The sequence below is a fragment of the Rhinatrema bivittatum genome, chromosome 8 (genome assembly GCF_901001135.1).
Source record: "Rhinatrema bivittatum chromosome 8, aRhiBiv1.1, whole genome shotgun sequence".
NCBI lineage: Eukaryota > Metazoa > Chordata > Amphibia > Gymnophiona > Rhinatrematidae > Rhinatrema > Rhinatrema bivittatum.
The window spans coordinates 248102200-248123739 of NC_042622.1; the positions used below are offsets into that span (position 1 = coordinate 248102200).

General features: G+C 50.5%; 1 protein-coding gene across 1 annotated transcript in view; it reads left to right on the forward strand.

The window, feature by feature from the left end:
* Nucleotides 1–20443, forward strand: part of FSD1 (fibronectin type III and SPRY domain containing 1) — a 69821-nt gene extending 49378 nt beyond the window's left edge. Inside the window, exons 8-13 of the mRNA XM_029614506.1 lie at nt 16611–16709; nt 17047–17206; nt 17695–17774; nt 18027–18278; nt 19324–19412; nt 19671–20443. Coding sequence (XP_029470366.1) covers nt 16611–16709; nt 17047–17206; nt 17695–17774; nt 18027–18278; nt 19324–19412; nt 19671–19781 — 791 coding nt within the window. The 3' untranslated portion in view covers nt 19782–20443. The remainder of the gene's footprint in view (nt 1–16610; nt 16710–17046; nt 17207–17694; nt 17775–18026; nt 18279–19323; nt 19413–19670) is intronic.
* The last annotated feature ends 1097 nt before the right edge of the window (nt 20444–21540 follow it).

A 21540-nucleotide genomic window follows, 5' to 3' on the forward strand; every position in this document is an offset into this window, starting at 1 on the left:
AGCCGTTCAACAGCTGATTGACCTGGAATGGGAGGCTCCAGAGGCCACGTTCAAGGGGCACGGACTCTAGCAGCCCTATACCCCCTGGACCCCGCTGCCAAAGATCTCCTGGCATACCCCAAAGTGGATGCCATGGTCTGAGCGATCTCAAAGCGAACTACCATCCCAGTCGAGGGAGGAGCGGCCCTCAAGGATGCCCAGGACAGTTGTCTGGAATCCATCCTCAAACAGTCATTCGACGTATCAGCTATGTCACTACAGATTGTGGCCTGCTGTGCCATGGTGACACGCGCCTGCTTATCAAAGACCAGGAACACCACCACACCCATCGAAGCACTAGAACCAGCGGTATCATTCCTCATGGATGCAACCTCTAACCTGGTGTGCACCGCAGCCAGAGGCATTTCGTCTGTTATGGCAGCCAGAAGGCAACTCTGGCTTCGAAACTGGTCAGCCGACATGACGTCCAAGACGAGACTCACGAGAATGCCTTTTAAGGGAACCCTCCTGTTCGGAAGCGAGCTGGATAAGTTAGCCGACAAATGGGGCAAATCCCCAGTACTGCGGCTACCGGAGGACAAGAACAAGAGAAGCCAGCGCCCCTCCCCCAGAATATCTAAGGGCAGGGGGATCACAACGCTTCAAACCGTACAAAAGTACATATCAAGCATCTCGCCCCGCAGGCAGGGGCCAGTCCTTTCGGAACAAACACAGCAAGATGGGAACTGGCGCGGGTCCAGGCCCCAGCCGCACCCCAAAATGAAGATCAGCTGACCCATCCACAGGAAGAAGCCATAGGGGGCAGGCTTGCCCTATTCTAAAAAAGATGGGTCGAGATAACTTCGGACAAGTGGGTCCTAATTATCATTCGAGAGGAATATTATCTGGACTTCCACAATATCCCTTTGGACAAGTTTGTGAAATCTCCCTGCCAGGACCCTTTCAAGAGGACGGTACCTCGCTTCTGCATGGAAACCCTACTCTCGGTCATAAGGGTGATACAGCCAGGAGAATTCCTTAATTCCCTGGATCTGTCAGAAGCCTGCCTGCACATCCCAGTCCATCACGAGCATCAGCATTTCTTATGCTTTGCGATCCTGGACCACCACTACCAGTTCCAGGCACTACCCTTCGGGCTAGCCACAGCACCCCGAAAGTTCACCAAAATCATGGTTGTAGTTGCGGCGGCTCTGAGGAAAGAAGGAATCCTTGTACACCCATATCTGGACGATTGGCTGATCAGGGCAAAATCCCCAGAGGAAAGTCATCAGGCGACCACCAGAGTCAAAACTCTACTGGAGAACCTCCGGGTGGGTGGTCAACACAAACAAGAACTGTCTGCAGCCCTCCCAATCTCTGGAATACCTGGGAGTCCGGTTCGACACCAGACAAGACTGACTCCTACAAGGAGAACAAAACTGATGAACCAATTGCAAAACCTGTTAAGCAGTCTTCGTCCCAAGGTATGGGACTACCTCCAAGTCCTCGGTCTCATGACATCCACACTGGAAGTGGTTCCATGGGCAAGAGCTCATAGAATCCGATGTCCCAGAACTACTCCATTCGCCTCCAGCTCCCGGAGGAAGTTCGAACCCAACTACAATGGTGGCTACAAGACCATCTGAGCAAGAGAGTAAGGCGATCCTGCTCACCACAGATGCGAGTCTACGAGGGTGGGGAGCCCACTGCCAGGAACTAACCGCCCAGGGGCAATGGGACCAGGAAGAGTCGGGATGGAACATCAATCGACTGGAAGCACGGGCAGTCAGGCTAGCCTGCCTACGGTTCAGTCACAGACTGCGGAGCGAATCGGTCAGATTCATGTCAGACAACGCCACAACAGTTGCCTACATCAACCGCCAGGGAGGAACCAGATGCCAACAGGTGTCCCTGGAAATAGACCCCCTAATGGCGTGGGCGGAGTCACACCTACAAGAGATCTCAGCCATCCACAACGCAGGAAAAGACAACGTCACTGTGGATTACCTCAGCAAAGAAAGTCTAGACCCAGGGAAATGGAGGCTGCCTTCCAGTTGATAGTAAACCGCTGGGGAACACCAGCCATGGAACTCCTGCAACCCGGTCCAACGCCCAAGTTCCCGAATTCTTCAGTCGCAGACGGGAACCACAATCTCAAGGGATCGATACACTCGTCCAGGCCTGGCCACAGGAAACCCTGCTATAAGCCTTCCATCCGTGGCCGCTACTGGGCGGGATCAACCACAAGATAGAACACCACAGTACTGCTAGTGGCCCTGGAGTGGCCAAGAAGGCCATGGCCATGGTCTTTCTGCCAGGATCCTTTCTCAGTCTCTGTCCTCCTCCACTGCAGGGGCTCGTGCGGTCGGCACAGCTCAGTCGGGGAAGAGCCCGCTCACCCCTCCCTTCTGTGAGCCAGCAGTGAACAGTGAACCGGGAAATTAAGAGAAAAAAAGAGACAAGAGGGCTCAGAAACCTGCAAAATAAAGAGAAGCAGCAGGACCACGTGGTGAGTGATACTGCTCCCACCCCCAGCCCAGCACTGTTTTCAGGTGTTTAAATTACAGACGCTTCCCTGGGCGTCCCTCTTTCTGCCAGGATCCTTTCTCAGTCTCTGTCCTCCTCCACTGCAGGGGCTCGTGCGGTCGGCACAGCTCAGTCGGGGCAAGAGCCCGCTCACCCCTCCCTTCTGTGAGCCAGCAGTGAACAGTGAACCGGGAAATTAAGAGAAAAAAAGAGACAAGAGGGCTCAGAAACCTGCAAAATAAAGAGAAGCAGCAGGACCACGTGGTGAGTGATACTGCTCCCACCCCCAACCCAGCCGTCTAGCCCAGCACTGTTTTCAGGCCATTAAATTGCAGACACTCCCTGGGGCGTCGCGCACCAGGCGTCACGCACCCGAAGGAGCGCAACCTAAGGGGCCTGCCCCTTAGTGCGCTCCTTGGAGCGTCCCAGAGCAAGATCCATTACCCACCCTTATCCATCCATCCAGCGATCACACATCCACTCATCCAGTCTCCAGCAGCACTCATCCAGTCTCCAGCAGCACTCATCCAATCTCCTGCAGCACTCATCCAGTCCCCAGAGGCACTCATCCAGCAGCACCCATCCAGTCTCCAGCAGCACTCATCCAGTCTCCAGCAGCACTCATCCAATCTCCTGCAGCACTCATCCAGTCCCCAGAGGCACTCATCCAGCAGCACTCATCCAGTCTCATGCAGCACCCATCCAGTCTCCTGCAGCACTTATCCAGTCCCCAGAGGCACTCATCCAGCAGCACTCATCCAGTCTCCAGAGGCACTCATCCAGCAGCACTCATCCAGTCTCCAGAGGCACTCATCCAGTCCCCAGAGGCACTCATCCAGCAGCACTCATCCAGTCTCCTGCAGCACTCATCCAGTCTCCTGCAGCACTTATCCAGTCCCCAGAGGCACTCATCCAGCAGCACCCATCCAGTCTCCTGCAGCACTCATCCAGTCTCCAGAGGCACTCATCCAGTCCCCAGAGGCACTCATCCAGCAGCACGCATCCAGTCTCCTGCAGCACTCATCCAGTCTCCTGCAGCACTCATCCAGCAGCACTCATCCAGCAGCACTCATCCAGTCCCCAGAGGCACTGATCCAGCAGCACGCATCCAGTCTCCTGCAGCACTCATCCAGTCTCCTGCAGCACTCATCCAGCAGCACTCATCCAGCAGCACTCATCCAGTCCCCAGAGGCACTCATCCAGCAGCACGCATCCAGTCTCCTGCGGCACGCATCCAGTCTCCAGAGGCACGCATCCAATCTCTAGCAGCACTCATCCAGGCTACAGAAGCACACATCCAGTCTCTAGCAGCACATCCAAGCTCCGGTAGCACTCATCCAGCACCGATCCAACCTGAACAATAATGTACTACAGACCACGCACCTACAAATCACTCATCCCAATCATGATTTCCCCCACTACACAGTTACTAGGACTCACCCTATTCACCATAATCCTATTCAACGCCCAATCTCTCACCAACAAAACTCTTATACTCAACGACATACTGCAGGACACAACCCCAGACGTTTGCGCCATAACAGAAACATGGCTCAAATCCACGGACATCACACTCATTAACCAATTACCAACGCAGACTTACGATTTCTTCTCCATCCCAAGACAAAAAAAAAGAGGAGGGGGTATCTTCCTAGCTGCAAAAAAATCCTTAAGGTTCTCACACCACCCCATCAGTACAGTAACTAAACTAGAACTAGGATTGTTCAAATCAGAACAACTCCAAATCCTGCTAGTCTACGCCCCGCCAGGCTTACTAGAGTCAGACTCCTCTCCTATCATCGAAACCATAACTCTGCATCTCAATCTTGACTCCCCTGCTATAATCCTGGGTGACTTCAATTTACATGTTGACAAAGTTCCCCTCTCTACAAACTGTGAAGCCCTCCTCACCGCACTGTCAGCGATGGGATTCAGACAACAAATCAATAAACCCACCCACAAAGCAGGCCACACGCTCGATCTACTCTTTACAAACACTGGTATTTCTCTTACAAAACAACCAAATTGCAAAAAAGTCCCATGGTCAGATCATTCTCTAATCTCCACCAGTTTTTCCTTACCTCGATCAGACTCCAAACTCAACTCAAGACCCTCTTTCCTATACAGAAAACCTTGCAACTCGGAACATCTAAGTAAAGCTCTAACCTTGGATCTACCACTCATTGAAGTATCTACCCCTAACGCTGCCCTCCAATCCTGGTCCAAAATAACAAAATCTATAGCAAACACTCTCTGCCCACTGACAACCAAAACAAGGTCTGCTAATACATCCAAACGTCAACCCTGGTATAATGATGAACTACGAAAACTCAAACAATTACTTCGGCAAAAAGAAAGAAAATGGCGCAAAGCCCCTTCACCAGCCTCACTCTCTGATTACAAACGATCACTCCATCTTTACAAAAGTACCACGTTGAAAATCAAAAGAGACTACTATGCCCGAAAGGTTCATCATCTCAGCTTTGACTCAAAAGCTCTATTCGCCTTCGTTTCCAGCCTCACTAAACCTATCACTCCAGATATACCACCCGAACAAGCCCAGACTAAAGCAGACGAATTGGCTCTTCATTTTAACAAAAAAATATCGGATCTCCTTAATCAGCTGATTCCAAACACTACGTCTCCAGATAACACATATCTTCCCCAAAATAAAGACATCCAGCTTAATGCCTTTGAACCCATCACAATCACAGAGATACAAAATGTATTAAAAAGAATGAAACCGTCATCACACCCATTTGATCAAATCCCTACCAAAATGCTTCTTCTTATCCCGGACACAATAGCAAAAACCCTAGCAGATATTATAAACTGCTCCTTATCACATGGCATCTACCCAGATGACCTAAAAACTGCCTCAATCAAGCCACTGCTAAAAAAACCAAATCTAAATGCATGTGATCCCAACAACTTCCGCCCTATTTCCAACCTACCATTTATAGCTAAAATCATGGAAAAACTGGTAAACACCCAACTATCCAACTACCTAGAGGACCACAGTATTCTGTCCCCAAACCAATATGGTTTTCGCAAAGCCGCAAGCACCGAAACGCTACTAATTTCACTCATGGACTACCTACTCTCTGGTATTGATAAAGGCCAAGCATATTTTCTAATCCTCCTTGACTTCTCGGCGGCCTTTGACACCGTCAACCACGCCCTTCTTCTAAAACAGCTGGCAAACATTGGTTTAACAGGTGCCACACTAAACTGGTTCAAAACATTTCTAGAAAACAGAGGATACAGAGTCAAAATTCATAATAAAGAATCCCAATACCACCCTTCTAATAGAGGAGTGCCGCAAGGATCATCACTTTCACCCACCCTTTTCAATGTCTACCTGCTACCACTCTGCCAACTACTAACAAAATTAAGCCTGAAACATTTCCTTTTTGCAGACGACGTACAGATCGTAATCCCTATAAAAGAATCAATCTCAAAAACAATGGAATACTGGGACAGTTGCCTATTAGAAATTAAACTTCTCCTCAACAGTCTAAACCTTGTACTCAATGCTTCGAAAACAGAATTCCTGCTCATATCACCGGAAAACAATAACACACTTCCTAAACCACCCACACTCCTTCAAACAACCCACGTAAGAGACTTAGGAGCCATCCTAGACAATCGTCTCAACCTCAAAACATTCATTAACCAAACCACCAAAGATTGCTTCTACAAATTACATATCCTGAAAAGAATAAAACCGCTGTTTCACACTCAGGACTTCAGAACAATCTTGCAAGCAATAATCTTTTCCAAACTAGATTATTGCAACTCATTACTATTAGGCCTCCCAGCTTCTTACACCAAACCTTTACAAATGGTTCAGAACTCTGCAGCCAGAGTCCTTACAAATTCCAGGAAAATTGACCACATTTCACCTATTCTCAAAAACCTCCATTGGCTTCCGATCCACTATAGAATCATGTACAAAACCATTAACATCATATACAAAACTATCAACCAACACACGCAACTTGACCTACAAATACCACTTAAAAAATTCACCTCCGCCAGGCCTATCAGGGAACACTACAAAGAGTCACTCCAAATTCCAAAGGCCAAAACCTACCAACATAAATCCTTGAGTCTCAGAGCCTTCTCATCAGCAGGTCCAGCTCTCTGGAACTCGATCCCACCTGATTTGAGACAAGAGCCATGCTCTTTAACATTTAGGAAAAGACTAAAAACTTGGCTTTTCAAAAAAAGCATTTCCAAGCCTTGAATAAAACCTCCTCTCACTAGCACTAACTCGTATGCAATAATGGAATGTAAACACGAATCAACCAACCTCAAACCCTCTCTCACTAATTCCTGCTGAATATTTATCATACTATTACCATTCACAACTGTCATATTTATTCATTTGATTACCTATGTACCGTTTCATTTTTCACTTGCTATTCTAATGTATCAATAGGCTGAAATGTAAATATTGTGCTGTTCAATTTCTCCCCTTCCATCCCAAGTTTATTTTCCTTGTTTTTTGTAACTTTCCCTCTCCCTTTTTCTGATTCACTGTATTTAAAGTTCAAGGTTCTTATTGAAAATATTGTTTTTTACGTTACGTTATGCTTTACACTCCTTGTTATTTGTAAACCGGGTTGATGTGATGCCTATCATGAAACTCGGTATAACAAAAACAATAAATAAATAAAATAAATAAATGGTACGCAGACATGAGAAGACTACAGACAGGGAGCCCTCTCCCTCGACCTCCACACAGGGATCTGCTCCAACAAGGCCCGATCCTCCACGAAGACCCAACTCTATTCTCTCTTATGGTCTGGCCATTGAGAGGACACGCCTGAAGAAGAGCAGATACTCAGGGGCGGTGATTGACACTCTGCTCCGAGCACGCAAGTTTTCCACATCTCTAACCTACAAACGAATATGGAGAATATTCGAAGCCTGGTGTGAAGACCGCGACCTCCTTCCGTGGACAGTCAAAATTCCCACGATTTTGGAATTCCTGCAGAACTGCTTACAGAAGGGGTTGTCCTTCAACTCCATCAAGGTGCAGGAGGCCGCGTTGGCCTGCGTTAGAGCCAAGCTGGAGGGTGGCAGCCTAGCCTCTCTCACCCGGACGTCTCCCACTTCCTGAAAGGGGTCAAACAGATCTGATCACCCCTAAAGTGGCTGGTACCCTAATGGAATCTCAATCTAGTCCTAGACTTCCTAGCAGGAGCATCCTTCAGACCCACACGCGGTCTGTCCCTCCAACTACTAACGTTGAAGACTGCATTTCTAGTGGCAGTCTGTTCGGCCCGTCGCATCTCCAAGTTTCAAGCACTGTCCTGTTGAGAACCGTTCCTCAGGTTCAAACCGGGATCCATACAGCTACGCATGGTCCCCTCCTTCCTCCCAAAAGTGGTTTCTCACTTCCATCTAAACCAAACTATCTCGCTGCCATCACCAGACAAGCATAAGGACTCGGAAGAATCTCGCCGCCTTCGCTATCTTAACGTCGGCAGACTCCTAGTCCGATACCTGGAAAGGTTGGAATCCGTATGAAAGACGGACCACCTATTCGTCCTTCACAGCGGGAAGAAACAAGGGGAAGCGGCCTCCCGGGCTACCATAGCCCGCTGGATCAAAGAAGTTATCAAAGTGGCCTACATAGAGGCAGGCAAGCCTCCACCTCTACAAGTCAAGGCCCATTCCACTAGAGCTCAGGCAGTGTCCTGGGCGGAAACCAAGATGCTGTCACCTGCCGAGATCTGTTGGGCGGTAACATGATCCTCCATTCACACCTTCTCTAGGTTTTACTGCCTGGACATTCAGGCTTGGGAGGACACAGCATTCGCAAGGGCCACGGGCACCCTCCCACCCAGTTCGGGAGTAGCTTTTGTACATCCCATTGGTCCTGAGTCCATCTGCTACACACTAGGAAATGGAGAAATCACTTACATGATAACTTCATTTTCCTTAGCTGCCGACAAACACAGAAACCTCGGGTGACCAAGAGCAAGACAAACATGGGTAAGCCAAGCTTCCCTCTAATTAAGACACCCATTCCTTCCGGGTGTTGGCGTTTCTCTGTTGAGTGCACTGGCAGTCTCCAGATATAACCACATCAGCCAGTTCAAGTTAATCAAAGTTAACCAAGTTAATCAATTTGTTCAGTCACACATATATCCACAATTGCTTTTCAAAGAAAATACTGAGGAACAGAGCTTCCTGCAGGGGTATATGTACTAGGGCTGACATCAGATTGAAATCTGATCCATCTCCAACTGCTATCAGGAGCACACTATACCATTGGTCCTGAGTCCATCTGTCTACACTAAGGAAAATGAAATAATCAGGTAAGTAATTTCTCCATTGGTGTCCATTTGTTCAGCCAGAAGAGTCTCAGAGCTCCAAGCCTTGTCATGCAGGGAACCTTTTCAACGTTTTTCTGATTCAGGGGTATCCCTTAAGACGGTACCCTCTTTCTTACCAAAGGTCGTGTCTTCCTTTCATGTCAATCAGTCCCTGGAACTCCCGGCTTTTTCTTCGTCAGAAGTAACAAATACATCTGGGGGTGATTTGCGGCGCCTCGATGTGAAACGGGTCTTGCTGCGTTACATTCAGGTTGCAAATGAGTTCTGGGTCTCTGACCACTTGTTTGTGCTGTGGAGTGGTCCAAATAAAGGTAATAAGGTTTCCAAGGCCACAATCACACATTGGCTAAAGGAGGCCATTGCGTTGGCTTACATCTGCAAGGGTCAGCCAGTGCCGGAAGGCTTAAAAGCTCATTCCTTACGGTCTCAGGCTAGTTCTTGGGCGGAGAGTCTCTCCGCAGGAAATATGTAGGGCAGCTACTTGGAAATCCCTGCATACTTTTGCTCGTCATTACCGCCTTGATGTGCAGACTCCAGTTTTTGGTTTCTTCGGGCAGCAGGTTCTTCGAGCGGGACTATCTCGGTCCCACCTTGTTTAGAAAAGCTTTGGTACATCCCACGGGCTGGACTGATCCAGGTACGTGTACATGGAAAGGAAAATTGGTTCTTACCTGCTAATTTTCATTCCTGTAGTACCACGGCTCAGTCCAGACACCCTCCCGTACTAGATCTGATACGTCTGCATGAAGGTTCTATTTTCTCTACAGGTTTTTCAATTATCTGATTTTTTTTTTTTTTTGTCTATTATTACTCAGGCACCAGAAGCATCTTACAGATGAAAATACAATATTTCCTGGCGTGTAGCCAGATGGACTCAGAACAAATGGGATAGTATCCTCGTGCTAGCAGTTGGAGACGGATCTGACGTCACCACGGGGGCGTATATATCCCCACAGGAAGCGTAGCTATTCAGTAATTTCCGTCTCCAAAGCAGTTTGGAGTGCTTGCACGCTAGTTGAGCGTGCTTTCCAAGACTACTTTAATTTTTCTCTTTTCTTATCATTCTAGATTCTACTTCGTTTTGCTGTCTATTCGACTTAGAGCCCCGCGCTCCTGCGGTAGATACCCAAGGGTTCCTCCCGCAGCGAGCTCCCGGGGTGATTGCCGTGCTCCCCCAGTGGGAAAGTCCTCGGTCCTGCCGAAGCGCGGCAGTGACGCAGTCCCCGGACGCAGTCCGCGTGAGGTATACGAGGCCCTCGGTCCCGGTGGGGACGAGGTAGCGGGTGCATTCCCTCAATTGCGGTGGCGAGGTGCTCCCTTCCCCCGCAGCCGGAGACCGCCTGTGTTCCAGCCGGGAAGCGCCGAAGCTGGTAAGGAGTACGTCTCTTCCTACGGGTCTCCGAAGCGCAGAGGATCGGCGGCGTGGCACGCCGTGGAGGACGCCCTGGTTGGGCCTTGCTCAGGTACTCCGCGCCCGTAATAGGCGCGGCTTTCTTCCTCCTTACTGAAAGCTTATTGAATGCCTATTGAGAGCATATTGCTGACCGCTTATTACTGAAAGCTTATTGAATGCCTATTGAGAGCATATTGCTGGCCGCTTATTACTGAATGCTTATTGACTGCCTATTAAGAGCATATTGCTGGCCGCTTATTACTGAAAGCTTATTGAATGCCTATTGAGAGCATATTGCTGGCCGCTTATTACTGAAAGCTTATTGACTGCCTATTAAGAGCATATTGCTGGCCGCTTATTACTGAAAGCTTATTGAATGCCTATTGAGAGCATATTGCTGACCGCTTATTACTGAAAGCTTATTGAATGCCTATTGAGAGCATATTGCTGACCGCTTATTACTGAAAGCTTATTGAATGCCTATTGCGAGCATATTGCTGGTCGCTTATTGCTGAAAGCCTATTGAGGGCACATTAAGCGCTTATTGCCTGTTGTATTACGCGCCTATTGCTGCCACTTATTATTATTGAGCGCCTGTTGTATTCAGCGCCTATTGCTGCCGCCTCTTATTATTGAGCGCCTGTTGTATTGAGCGCCTATTGCTGCCGCATATTATTATTGAGCGCCTATTGTTCAATGGATCAGAAAGCTGCAGAGTCTTCAGCGACGGCGCCGCCTGCTTCAGGCATTGCAGCCCTTGGCCTCTGCTCAGCATGCCACCTTAGGGCCACGCGCAGGGATGAGCCAGATTCTCTGTGTGCCCAATGTGAGGGGGCCGTGCGACCCTCGGGCCAGGACCTGTCTCAACCACGATTTGTGGACAGTTCCCCAGGGGCTACCCCGGAGTTAGGGGGCAGTCTCGACCAATCAGGCATCCCGGGGGAGCTTGTACCCCGGCGATTAGAGGCTGCTTCCATTTCCTGGGTGGATCTCTTTAAGGGAATTCATGCTTTTGTACAGATGCAAACGGCTGCCCATCCAGGCCCTGCGGTTCCTGTAGTTCCTGTGGTGGCTGCGCCTGCGGCGGCTGCTCTGGTAGCAGCTCCTGCGGATCCGGTTCCTGGACCATCACAACCTTATCGCAAGCGGGACTTCCCACCGATGGATAGCCCAGATCAGTCAGACCAGGAGGTCTCACAGGACGAGTCAGAACTCCCGGACGAGGGAGACCTCCCTCCAGGGACTGAGCCATATCGAACCATGAGGCGGTTCTTCCCTAAGGAGGATCTCTCCGACCTGGTGTCTCAGTGTCTGGCAGAATTGGATATTACAGGTCCCAGCGCTTCGGTACCTTCTGCGCAGAACCCCCTGCTGGAAGGTCTTCGTCCTACGGCCCGCCATTTTCCATTCTTACAGGCGGCGCAACAACTGATCGATTTAGAATGGGTGGCTCCAGCGGCTGCCTTCAAAGGGGGTCGGGCTCTGACGAGCATGTACCCATTGGCACCGGCTATCCAGGATCTGCTGGCGTGCCCTCAGGTCGACGCCTTGCTTAGCGCTGTGGTCAAGCGCACTACCATTCCAGTTGAAGGGGGGACGGCCCTCAGGGAGCCGCATGATCGGCGACTGGACGCCATTCTGCATCAGGCCTTTGAGGTGGCAGCTTTATCTTTACGGATCGCCACCTGCTGCACAGTGGTGACGTGTGCCTGTTTGTCATAGGTTAGAAACAACGCTCCAGCGGCAGACATGGAATCCGCTCTTTCGTTCCTTACGGATGCGGCATCTGACCTGGTCCAGACGACAGCTAAGGGGATTTCATCCTCCGTAGCCGCTAGGAGGCAGCTCTGGATCCGAAGATGGTCGGCGGATGTGCCTTCTAAAACCCGCCTCACCAGATTGCCCTTCAAGGGCTCTTTTCTATTTGGCAGCGACCTTGATAAACTGGCCAGTGCATGGGGCGCCTCTCCAGTGCCCAGATTGCCGGAAGATCGGTTCCGAAGGGGCCAGCGCGCCTTTCCAAGGCCCTCCAGGGGCAGGAGTTCCCAGCGTTTCGTTCCTTACAGGGGTCGTTACCAGGCACCACGTCCTCCGGCCAGGAATCAGTCCTTTCGGACCAAGCAGCGCAAGAGGGGAGCGGGCCCGGGCTCGGGTCCCGGCCGCGCCTCCCAATGAGAATCCGCCGATTCATCTGGGGGACGGAGCCATAGGGGGCAGGTTGACCCTCTTCTACCCCAGATGGGTCGAGATTACATCGGACCAGTGGGTTCTTGCCGTTATCCGGGAGGGATATTATCTGGACTTTCATCATCTCCCTCCGGACAAGTTTGTGGAATCTTCGTGTCCCATACACAAGAAGGCAGCATTGGAAGCTACCCTGGCAAGGCTCCTGTCCTTGAAAGCCATCATCCCAGTACCTGCCTGGGAAGTGAATTCTGGACATTATTCCATTTATTTCATGGTACCCAAGAAAGGGGGTACCTTTCGGCCTGTCCTGGACCTCAAGTCTGTCAATTGATACTTACGGGTCCCGAGGTTTCGCATGGAAACTCTACGCTCCGTCAAGGCCGCAGTACAGCCAGGGGAATTCCTCACGGCATTAGACCTGTCAGAGGCATACCTGCATATCCCGATCCATCCGGATCATCAGCGCTACCTACGCTTCAAGGTTCTAGGCCGCCACTTCCAGTTTCGGGCTCTGCCCTTTGGGTTGGCGACATCGCCACGGACATTCACCAAGGTAGTAGTAGTAGTAGCGGCGGCGCTCAGGCGGGAAGGAATTCTGGTCCATCCCTACCTAGACGACTGGCTGATCAGGGCAAAGTCTCGAGAGGAGAGCCTTCGGACCACCGACAGAGTGATAGCCTTTCTGGAAAGCCTGGGCTGGGTTATCAACCTCGGCAAGAGCTGCCTACAGCCTTCCCAGTCACTGGAATACCTGGGAGTACAGTTCGACACCCGGGCAGACACGGTCAGTCTCACCACCAAGAGGACGCTGAAACTTCAGCAGCGTATCCAGTATTTGATGGGAGCCAGTCGACCCACCGCCTGGGATTATCTGCAGGTTCTTGGTCTCATGGCATCCACCCTGGAAGTGGTGCCCTGGGCGCGGGCCCATATGAGACCTCTCCAACACGCCCTGCTCTCTCGCTGGAGCCCCCGTCTACAGACCTACTCCACGCACCTACCTCTACCAGCCCGAGTGCGGACCCAGTTACGGTGGTGGTTGCAGTCCAACCACATGAGCAGGGGATCGAAGATGTCCTCACCCACGTGGATTTTGCTCACCACAGATGCCAGCCTAAGCGGCTGGGGCGCACACTGCGAAGAACTCACCGCGCAAGGGCAGTGGAACAGAGAAGAGTCGGCGTGGAACATCAACCGTCTAGAGGCCCGGGCTGTCCGATTGGCATGCCTTCAATTTGCCCACAGACTGCAGAACAGAGCAGTCAGAGTGATGTCCGACAACGCCACCACGGTGGCATACATCAATCGTCAGGGCGGAACCAGAAGCCGACAGGTATCTCTGGAGATCGCCCCTCTGATGACTTGGGCAGAGGTGAATCTTCAGGACATCTCCGCCGTCCACATCGCCGGGAAGGACAATACCACAGCAGACTTCCTCAGCAGGGAAAGCCTGAATCCGGGAGAGTGGCAGCTCTCACCCACGGCCCTTCCAGATGATTGTGGATCATTGGGGGTTTCCGGACATGGATTTACTGGCAGACAAGTCCAATGCTCAAGTACCCAGATACTTCAGCCGTAAGCGCGACCCGTGCTCACACGGAATCGATGCCCTGGTTCAGCCGTGGCCTCCAGGGACTCTACTGTACGCCTTTCCTCCGTGGCCTCTGCTAGGCGATGTCATCCGCAAGATTCAGAGACACCGGGGCCTAGTCCTTCTAGTGGCGCCAGACTGGCCAAGACGACCCTGGTACGCGGACATGAGAAGACTACTGGCAGGGGAGCCCTTTCCCCTGCCTCCTCTCCGGGACCTTCTACATCAAGGTCCCATTCTTCACGAGGATCCGGCTCAATTCTCTCTTACGGTATGGCCCTTGAGAGGGCTAGATTGAAGAAGAGGGGTTACTCGGAGCCCGTGATTGATACCCTCCTCCGAGCTCACAAGTTTTCCACATCCCTCACATACATCCGGATCTGGAGAGTATTTGAAGCATGGTGCGACACCTACGGCACCAATCCTCATGCAACCACAATCCCTATTGTGTTGGATTTCCTGCAGGATGGCCTTCAGAAGGGTCTCTCCCTCAGCTCCATCAAGGTTCAGGTGGCTGCGCTGTCTTGCTATGGTCCCAGGAGGGATGGCAAGACCATCGCCAAGCACCAGGATGTTTCTCGCTTCCTGCAGGGAGTCAAGCATATTCGTCCGCCACTGAAGTGGCCTGTACCTTTGTGGAACCTCAACCTTGTTTTGGATTTCCTTGCGGGATCCACCTTCAGGCCCCTTCGGGGCCTGTCTCTTCGTTCCCTCACTTTGAAGATGGTATTCTTGCTGGCTGTATGTTCAGCCCGCCGCATCTCAGAACTACAAGCATTGTCCTGCCGTGATCCCTTTCTCAGAATCACTCCAGAGGCTATCCATCTTCGTACGGTTCCCCCCTTTCTACCTAAGGTGGTTTCACAGTTTCATCTTAATCAAACCATATCCTTGCCTACCACGGCGGGTCTGAAGAAATCTGAAGAAGGGCGTTTGTTACGCCATCTCGACATTGGCAGATTGCTGCCCAGATATTTGGAACTTACACAAGACCTACGAAAGACGGACCATCTGTTCGTCCTGTACAGCGGGAAAAAGCTAGGTGAAGCGGCCTCGCGGCCCACCATCGCCCGCTGGATTAAAGAAGTTGTCAGAGCAGCGTACGTAGAGGCCGGGAAGTCTCCGCCTCTACAGGTCAAGGCTCATTCTACCAGAGCACAAGCAGCATCTTGGGCAGAATCCAGGATGCTATCGCCTGCGGAAATCTGTAAAGCGGCGACTTGGTCTTCCCTCCATACCTTCTCCAGGTTCTATCGTCTGGATGTTCAGGCCGGGGAGGACTCGGCATTTGCGCGGGCGGTACTACATGGGCCTCAGGCAGCCTCCCCCCCAGGCTGGGAGTAAAGCTTTTGTACATCCCATTTGTTCTGAGTCCATCTGGCTACACGCCAGGAAATGTTGGGATTACTACCTGATAATCCCCTTTTCCTTAGTGTAGACAGATGGACTCAGCATCCCGCCCAGCTGCCTGCGTACATGGGTATCACTGTTTCAAGGTAAGCCATGTCCTCTGTTTCCATAAGAGCGTACACTCTACCAGGTGTCCACGCCTTCCGGTTGGGAATGCTGGCGGTCTCCAGCTACTGTCAATCGGTCAGGGGAATCCTGTTTCACTTTTTAACTGAGCGTCAGTACACACATCTATAACAGCTTTTGCAAGGAAGATTACTGAATAGCTACGCTTCCTGTGGGGATATATACGCCCCCGTGCTGACATCAGATCCGTCTCCAACTGCTAGCACGCGGATACTATCCCATTTGTTCTGAGTCTATCTGTCTACACTAAGGAAAAGGGGATTATCAGGTAGTAATCCCAACATTTTAATTAAGAGCGTTTTTGTTCATTCAGAATTCTTTCAATTGTTCACTGGTTAAATTTACCAGTTTTTTTCCTTGTTGCTTGCTTGATCCTTGGGAAGTCATATTTGCTTTGAAAGTACTTTTTACTGAAGGGGTGTAGGGTAGGCTCTGTCCTGATATAGGATACCCTCACCGTTTTGGTCTGTCTCCATCTGCTGGACAGGAGGCTCAACCCACGGTCTTGACTGATCCGTGGTACTACAGGAACGAAAATTAGCAGGTAAGAACCAATTTTCCTTTGTGAAGGAGCTTAGTGCTTCTGCAGTACCAGCTACTGCCACCAGGAGCTGCTGCATTGCCTGGTGCCAGAGCTCTGCCTATGGTGTGGCCATTGCAGCCACAGAGTCCCAGTTTCTTCCAACAGGAGGCACTGCAGGGATCAGTGCTAGGAGGTGGGGCAGTTCCAGTCTCTTTCATCAGGAAAAGCTATATGGAAGGGTTCAGGGCCTCTGTGAGTGTGAACAGTGGAAAGGCAAATAAAAAAAACAAAAAGGGTGGGGAGGCATTGCCATTGAACTTGCTGTCTAGCTTTCTGGTGGTAGAAAGGACTTTTTGTAGGCCACATGATCAAGACTGTGACAGGTTCATTGCAAAGTCCATTGTCCATGGCTAACAGACGAAGGCTGGGTGGAAGGAATCTTGTGCGCTGTGCTGGAGGAATTGCACAGAGCCAGGGCAGTCTTCATATCGCTAGAAACATATATTTTTCCTTTCTTTTCCATAGGTCAGAGGTTTGATATGAAGTACATGAACTTCCGGGTGAAGGCCTGTAACAAGGCTGTGGCAGGAGAGTTCTCAGAGCCCGTCACTTTGGAAACGTCAGGTACATGTCCGAGGCCTTCATACCCCAGAGGTTCTCTGTGCAAGCTCCTTCTGGAGAACAGTGATGTTACTTCTCCCTCAGGACCTTCACCTCTGAGCCATCCTGCCATGCTCCCAACAGGGCCTCCAGCAGAGCTATCCTGACCCCGTCCCTGAGTGTAGCTTGTCCTCTTGTGAAAAGCAGTTTTCCGAATGCCACAGCGCCTTTACTGTGTCCTTGCAGGATAAACGTGTCACTGAACAGAAGAGCGATGGACTCCTTGGTCAGCAGGCGCCTTGGGGGGATAAAAGGCTGCTGCGATCAGACTGCTGTGAATTGCTTGTATCTGTTTCAACAGCATTCATGTTCAGGCTGGATGCTGGCACATGTCACCAGAACCTGAAAGTGGAGGATTTAAATGTGGAATGGGATGCCATGGGAGGAAAGGTGCAAGACATAAAGGCTAAGGAGAAGGAGACCAAAGGCAGGACAGCCTCTCCTGTCAACTCGCCAGCCAGGTAAAGTGCCCACCTCTACCAGCCCCTTCCCAGCTAGGTAAAGTGGGTCTGCCTGCCCCCTCCCTCCTCACCTCACCCATTTCCAGCTAAATAAAGTGCCCAGCTGCCCCATCCCAGCCTGGTACTGAGTGTTATATCCTCAGCACTATGTTAATGCACATGCCACTGAGAATCGCATTCAGTCTTTACTGAGGCTGCTAACATGGGGCATCAGTTAGTGCCGACGGTGGTGGAGCATGCAGTGCTGCAAGGGCACCCTCGCTAGGATTGGGACTCTGACCCCAGCCATTAGGATGATTCCGATCTTGGATTGCTCGTAACCAGCTCCATCCAGTCCCCTTTCATTGTGTCTGTTATGCAGAGTGATGTGTAGGGGTGGGGAGATAAAAGGGTACCCAAATGGAGGGAGGGTATAGTGTGAGAAGGAAGTACATTGTCCTTCCAAGTGCCTCCCACTATCTGACAGTCTCCTCTGCTGTCCTCTGCAGGTGTGTGCCATCCCCCAAGAGGATGCCTACGGGACGGAGTGGCAGGGACCGATTCACAGCAGAATCTTACACCGTCCTGGGTAAAAGGGGACTCTGAAGAGTGAGGCATGACAACTAAGACAGCCACTCCATCCTCTCTCGCCAACCAGGGGAAATTCTTCACCCCCAACAGCAGGCTGTGGCTTGTGGTTGAAAGTTTTTTTTCTGAGAAATGACATTTTGTGTGACACTGGGGAGAGGAAAGGGAGAGAAGATGCAGGGGTAGAGTGGGGAGTCTTTCCCTTGAGACCTCTGCACTGAACTCACTCCCTTCCTGTGTCGTTCTGTTCCAGGTGACACTTTGATTGATGGGGGGGAGAATTACTGGGAAGTTAGGTACGACCGAGACAGCAAGGCCTTTGGCGTTGGGGTGGCCTACAGGACTCTGGGTAAGTTCGACCAGCTTGGGAAGACCTCTGCATCCTGGTGCCTGCACCTCAACAACTGGCTGCAGGTGAGCTTCAGCGCCAAGCACAACAACAAGTCCAAGACACTGGATGTGACTGTGCCCGACAGCATTGGGGTCTACTGCAACTTCCCTGAAGGTGAGCGCCTGCACTTGGAGGGGGATAGGGGGTACAGGGACACTCTCCTTTATTTTAATTGTTGTGCCCCCTCACATTTTATCTCTTCAATTAGTCAAAAGCGCTCTCTTGTGAATTCATGAAAAATAAGGAACCAAGAAGTTCTACCCACAACTAATGGAAGCTTAATGTTCAAGACACGTGCATCCATCCATGGTCTGCATAAATCCCATCTCCGTCAGAGTCCTTGTGTCCCTTCTCTCATATCGTAAAAATGTGATGTGGATAAAGTAGGCTAAAACTCCTAGTGCATGTATAAAAACAGCAGAAGCCAGGGCTGATTCTAGGAGGGTGTGGGGGCCTGGAGCAAATCAGCCAGAGTAGACCTTGATCCAATCTGCAACTTTATTTGTTGACCACTGAGATCTCAGCCATCAGTGCTCAGGAACAGGTAGTGATGTTGGATGACACAATTGGGGGGGGGGGGGGGGGGCACAGCTGCTGTGGCAGAGCAGGCCATTACAAAGTGTGGGGCCAAGGGTAGTCACCTTGACTTGCTCCCCTGTACCATGTATGGCCTGGGAGATACCATGGCATAATCTGCTATGCCTCAAAAGTGCTTATAAAAGAAAGTCCACTCACATCTACTGACTCATATCTGGGAGGAGGCACGGGCTCAATGAGACACCAGCAGGAGCTATGACTGATGACTTGGAGCCATCTTGCGGTGATGTTCTCGCCTCCCTGGTCAGTTGGATGACGCCATGAGCAGCTCATGATCCTGAAAGGTGTGAGCGCCGAGAGGGTAAAATGAGAACTATTTGTTTTATTTTGTTAGAAAATGTATCTCATCCCATCAAGTTAAAGAGAGAGATTCAACACAGTGTGTAGAAAGGTTTATCAGAGTCTTCCTTTCCTCACAGTAGAGCTGAACATGGAGCTTGTGCCATGGTGTATTCATACTGGTGCGATGCACGTGGCAGTTTTGTTTGCTGCTTGTCTGTTCTCGGCACCCACCTTGGCCTCCTCATACTATGTCTCTCTGTCTGTCTCTTTCTACTCGCAGGACACCTCTCTTTCTACAATGCCAAGACAAAGCAGCTCCTCCACTCCTTCCGGACCAGATTTATGCAGCCTGTTCTGCCCGCTTTCATGGTAAGACCTGCTTTTTCTTGGCTGGGGCTCATCTAGTCTCTTCCTTGATTCTTCTGGACCTATTTTTTCAGTTCCTTGTTTTCTGCCCTCAGAAAATGCACGAAGGATAGCACTGTAGGACTGTTCTTGTATGCCCTTTAACTAGCAAGCGTACGGACAGGGTACTGATGCGAGGAAGCTCATGCTGCTGATACAAACAGCCTCCTGGCTGCCAGACTAATGGCCTTCCCCCCCACCTCGTCTTCCCCTTTTCTGCAGGTATGGTGTGGAAGCTTTCATGTGCACTCAGGGCTGCAGGTACCAAGCTCCGTGAAGTGCTTGCAGAAACGAAACAGCTCCAGCAGCAGCTCCACCGCTAGCCTAACTTAATGCTGGCTTCTGAAGCTGGGAACTTCCAGAGCTTTCTCTAGGGCTGGGCCCCAGCCTGCCTCTCTCCACCAAAGCCTTCTCCTGAGGCAGTGAAAGTGGTGCCACGTTTTGGATCCCAGGAGCTGGAGAGCAACCTCTGTGCAGAATCAAGGCCTCGCTTGAAAGTTCCAGTACTATGGCTCTCTATGAAGCCCACTCAGCCCTTCCTAGCCATTACAGTAGGAAGCCAAACTCATCCCTTTATAACATGAACCAGTGGGACAGACGGTTAGGGATGAGAGAGGGTGGAGCAGGAGTTGTCCCAGTTGAAGACCTTGGAGGTGTGCTTTTTCCCCATTGCCCATGTCCTCACCCTCCACACCTGTCCAGATCCCACCAATCTCTGCACCCAGACTAGCCAACAACTAATATATAGGTGATTACTTTTTTTTTTTTACAGATGTGTGTGGAGGAATTAACTTAATACATTTGTAACTGGCTTTCAAGAGCTCTGTTCACTTTATCAGGTCAATGCAGAATTCTGGCACTCAAAAATAAAAACAGACTCTTAAAGGGGGTGCTCTGAGAGTCATAGCTGCAGGTAATTGGACACACACATCATTGCTTCTGGCTGTATCTTCTGATAAAAATACTGCGTCTAGCCTTAATAAATTGTGTTGTAGAAATTTCTCCTGCCTTGATGCCATTTCCCTGCCCTCATGCAGGGAAGTGTGTGGGTGGGGGATGAGATGGTGAGATGGAAGTCAGTTTTTGTTAAAATCCATGGAGCAGTCCAGTGCGGTACTATTAACCCCTAAACAATGTTTAGATAATTCATTTGGATTCTTGGTGGACCACTGTAACTCCTTTCAGTGAACCAGCACCAGACTTATCCAGAGCTGATGAAGGACGCCGCAGGGCAGTAGCCACTGAAGGCAACGCTGCAGACCAGTGGGCATGGGAGAACCAGCTGGACTAGCCCAAAAGTTTGTGGAAGGTCTTCAGTGCTTTTAGACGTGTCGCATGTCCAGCAGGTTGTAGCAGAGCCTTCCCATAGGATCCAGTGGTTTATTTATGGGAAGTGGGGATTTGAATGTTCATGGGCATTTTGTGTTTAGACATCCCCATGTAGCTCACAGGATGTTTGTAGTGACAGTTGGGGGTGAGTCTCTCTTTTGACACTGACCGAGGACACACAGTTTCTTCAGAATATGTGCCCCCCCCGTTTCTCTTTGCCACCTCTAAAGGTGCATAATATGGACTTCAGCACCAAACTAGGGTGACATTGTGAGGACATTTTTGAAAAGAATTTGCTCAGCTAACTAAGAAATTACCCGAGTAAATTCACAGGATGAAAATGCCCCTCTCCTCAGCAGACAGGAGGGCACTGTTTGACAATAGGCGGACTTCTGCCTTTGGGTTAGGGCAGGGAAGGTAATGCACATGCTTAGATTTCATTTTAGAATATCTGTGTTTTGCACCTTCCTTGCAGAGGCCCTGGGTATATCACTGCCGCATGTGTTGTGTGCAGTGGGTGGGGTTTGCAGCCCTACACGCTGCTCACCAACTTTGGAAATTGCCCCCTTTACTTTTTCTCATCTGTAAAAATTGCAGCAGAGACAGTGAGTCCTGTAACAGTTCCCAGCACCACATTCTGACAGAAGAAACCAGAGGCCACGGGTATCTTTCCCAGTCCACCCAGCTCTTGTACTGCACTGCTCTGAGCAGAAACAGTAAGGAAAGAATTTGCATACATGAAAATGAAAATAAGAGGTGAGAT